General features: G+C 37.3%; 1 protein-coding gene across 1 annotated transcript; it reads right to left on the reverse strand.

The window, feature by feature from the left end:
- Window positions 1-1,963: 1,963 nt before the first annotated feature.
- LOC121966017 (zinc finger protein 771-like) lies at window positions 1,964-3,496 on the reverse strand (the record flags this gene model as incomplete). Its single annotated transcript, XM_042516121.1, has 1 exon — window positions 1,964-3,496. A coding segment is annotated over one exon (1,200 nt), but the record flags the coding sequence as incomplete, so codon positions are not given.
- Window positions 3,497-3,800: the final 304 nt, after the last annotated feature.

The raw sequence follows: 3,800 nt of genomic DNA on the forward strand, positions 1-3,800 counted from the left end.
CAGATGTTTTTACTGCGCTTCAAAATAAAAGCCCAGGCGTGTTAACCAAAATGCAATTTGACTCAGAAAATATATGAAAAAAGTCACTTAAAATAGACATTAGGTTGTCAGAAGTCATGGAGATGAGCAAATGGGCTTGATTTCTTTTAAAAACATGGGGGAAAAAAGAAATGAGCTGTGAAAGAAAATTAGCAAGTAGTATGGGAAAAAGTCCAAGGAAATTGCTGGAAAATAAGTTTTTAGAAAAAGTCAAAAACATGGCAAACAAGCATTGGAGAAACACTTTTCACGTGCTCTTGTTAAAAAATGGCAAGAAATTGATAAAAGAATTTTATCCAAAAAAATGTAAAAATAAATAAATAAATAAAACTCAAAAGTGATAACATTAAGACTTTTTTTTAAAGAAAGGAGTGAAAATTACCTGAATAAAGTTCTTAAAAAGTTATAATAACTGTATTAAAATATGTAATTATGATCATTGGTTATAAAGTTAATTTTCCCTAGATTGTTAAAAAATAATTTGCCAATTCTCTTGCAATTTTTGGAACATTTCTTACTAAGCTGCATGTTGCTTCTGTTTTTTTAAAGCAATCACAAATTTTCACAGGGTTCAGATTTAAATACTTTTGGAAAGCATCTTAACAAGGAGTGATAACTATTTAAAAATAACTGATTAATCATCAGTCGCTGAGAATATAATCGAACATGTGAAATTTAATCAATTAATTGATTATCGATTAGAGTAGGTTATGCACCATTGTCCAAGTATAAGCAAGATGTTGCTGTGAGCTTTGATTGAGGAAAAACACACTGGTATTGTTTAAAATAAGCAAATATGTTCTAATGTTTAAAAAAAAAAAAACACAGTAAAGTATTTGTTTATTTTACCAATAATACATTAAGGAAAATGTTTACACATCTGGAAATAATTGAAGCAGCTTTTTGATTTCTTGTGTTGCCTTTATTAACTTCTATCAGTCTGAGAAACACTCAACGTTCTTACATATTCAACCAACGAAAAATATTATTACATTTTCAGAGCTCTGAGAAAAAAAAACGAACCGAGCCCAAAAGATTGTGGTTGTTTGTTTCTCTTGCCTTTACGTTACGGAAGATAAAAGTTAGAGTCTCTTAACGTTAATCTGATATTTTTGATATTTTTGTTTTATCTTAAAAAATAAAAAAAGGTTTGTAACGTTAATGTTCATGTGGAGATCAGTACATACAGGGCTCCTTTTATCTCAGCACATTTAAACATCCACAAACACGGACAAATAAAAAATGTAAAGGGGCAGTGTAGAGGAGAATATTCACGTCTCTATCTTGTAAATATGCCCCGAATAGCTCAATATACACAATATTTAAAAGGCTATAAAAGTACATCACATCACCAATTAAAATCAGATCAATCGGTCAAAACATCAGCTAATCATCACATAAACTACAGCAACCACGGCAAATGTGTCAAATCATTATCTCCTACGTTCAAGAAAATAAAGGCAGTTCTTAAATGTTTCTCACAAAATCAGCAGCTGAAAGATTTTTCTTCTGAACTATATATATATTTTTAAATTTTGTTTTAGCCTAAACGATTATTAACAGTTTGCTTTTATGCTAATCTCTCTTTGTTTGTTTGTTTGTATTGGACGTGGTCGTGGCGATGTTCACGCCGCTCTCACCGCTCAAATTCAGCAGCCGATCTGGCGCAACTTCCGGCGGCTACAGTGGTGGAAATGGTGCCGACACAGTCTTTCATGCCTCGTTTTAATCACCCAAAAACAACAAAAGCAAAAACAGCATGCCCATTTGACCTTGTAGAGTTGCAGACAGCGTCCTGGACTCGGCAGTAAATCCTGCACAGCCTGTAGGACACTTGTGGCTCCGTTAGTCTGTCTGAAATCCAAATATTACGCTAATCACGTTGTTATCTTGCTTGTTGCTAATGCAACACAAGTTGGAGTTATCTGTCTGTACGGACTGTTGATGTCTGCTATTTTTGTTATTTGCAAGAAAAACGACAAATGCCAGGGCAGCCGGTTTGCATAAAATCAAACAGGTTTAAGCTCGTACACCAGACCAGACCGGCACAACCACAAATCGACCCAACTCTGACCACAAAAGGAGCAATTAAATGGTTTCTCTCCTGTGTGAATCCTTGTTTTTCGTTAAGACTTTAGCAGACAAATCTCTTACAACACTCAGAGCAATTTAACCATTTTTTTATCAGTAGTATCACACTTCATCATTTTTAAACAAGTTCAAGTTTGACTGAGATTTTCTGGTCTCGGTCCAATCATCACGAGCGTTCAGTCTCAGGTTCAGGAGAGTCTCCAGTCTTGTCCTCAGTCTCAGGCTGTACATGTCTATCTGGATCTGAGTCCCTGGCTGGTTCTGGTCCTCCACAGTCCTCTGCATCAACTTCTGTTCTTATCTGATGGGCCGAGCTGCTGGCTGGAGGCTCTCCGTCTTTGTTCGCCTCAGTTTGAGTGTCATTAGTCTGTGAGGGCTGACAACCAGCGCGCTGATGGTTTATGAGCTGGATACGCCAAGTGAACCTTTGGTTACAAACACTGCAGCAAAAAGATTTCTCTCCTGTGTGGCTTATCATGTGTTTCTGCAGACTCCCACTCTCCTTAAAAGATCTCTTACAAACAGAGCAGCTGAAAGGTTTCTCTCCTGTGTGACTTCGCATGTGCGTGTGCAAATTTCCACTCTGCGAAAAAGATTTCTTACAAACGGAGCAGCTGAACGGTTTCTCTCCTGTGTGAGTGCTCATGTGTCTCTTCAGATGCGTCTTGTGGTTAAATCTTTTCCCGCACTCGGAGCAGCAAAACGGTTTCTCTCCCGTGTGCGTCCTCATGTGTATCTTCAGATTTCCGCTGTCGGCAAATTTTTTCCCGCACACAGAGCAGGTAAACGGTTTCTCTCCTGTGTGAGTCCTCATGTGTCTCTTCAGGTGCGTCTTGTGGTAATATCTTTTTCCGCACTCGGAGCAGCTAAACGGTTTCTCATCGGAATTAGATCTCGAATCAGCGACGTGGAATTTATAATTTTTCAGAAAGTTAAAACCTGCCTGATATTCTCTGGTCTCCGTCCAATCACCGTCACTGTCATCAGTCTCTGGCTGTAAATGTGCATCTGGATCCGAGTTCCAGTCTGGGTCCGGTCCTCCACAGTCCTCCCAATCAGCTTCTATTTCCACCGGTTCAGTAAGTCTTTGATAAAGTTGTGAGGTCTGAGGTTTCTCGTCATCGTCACTATTGACAGGAGCGAATGGGAACTTAATGATATCGGCCTCCTCCTGTCTTTGAAGCTGCTCCCCCTCCTGACCGATCCAGAGCTCCTCCTGCTCCTCTTTAATGTATGGAGGCTCTGGATCCTCCTGGTCCACACTGGAGCTCCACTCCTGCTGGTCAGCGGGAACCTCCTCTTGAACCACCAACAGCTGCTGGACATCTGCAGAAAAAAGGAGTTTAATCTCAAGATAACACTTTTTCTTTCTCGTAAATGTAAGAGATTAATATCGTAATTTTATTTTATTTTTTTAATAAAATTACAAGTTTTGTCTTATAAATGTAGAGGTTTTATTATAAAATATTTAAACTTTTTTTCTCGTACTTATGAGAATTTAATTTAATAAAATTAGGAATTTTGTCTAATACATTAAATAATATGGCATTTTTTCCCCTTGTAAATGTACATGTTTTATCTTGTAATCTTATGATTTATTTTCTCATAAATTTAAAGTTTTATTGCATAACAGTTCAACTTTTTCCTCGTAAATATAGGAATTTAATTTT

This window comes from Plectropomus leopardus, unplaced genomic scaffold (assembly GCF_008729295.1).
Source record: "Plectropomus leopardus isolate mb unplaced genomic scaffold, YSFRI_Pleo_2.0 unplaced_scaffold22756, whole genome shotgun sequence".
NCBI lineage: Eukaryota > Metazoa > Chordata > Actinopteri > Perciformes > Serranidae > Plectropomus > Plectropomus leopardus.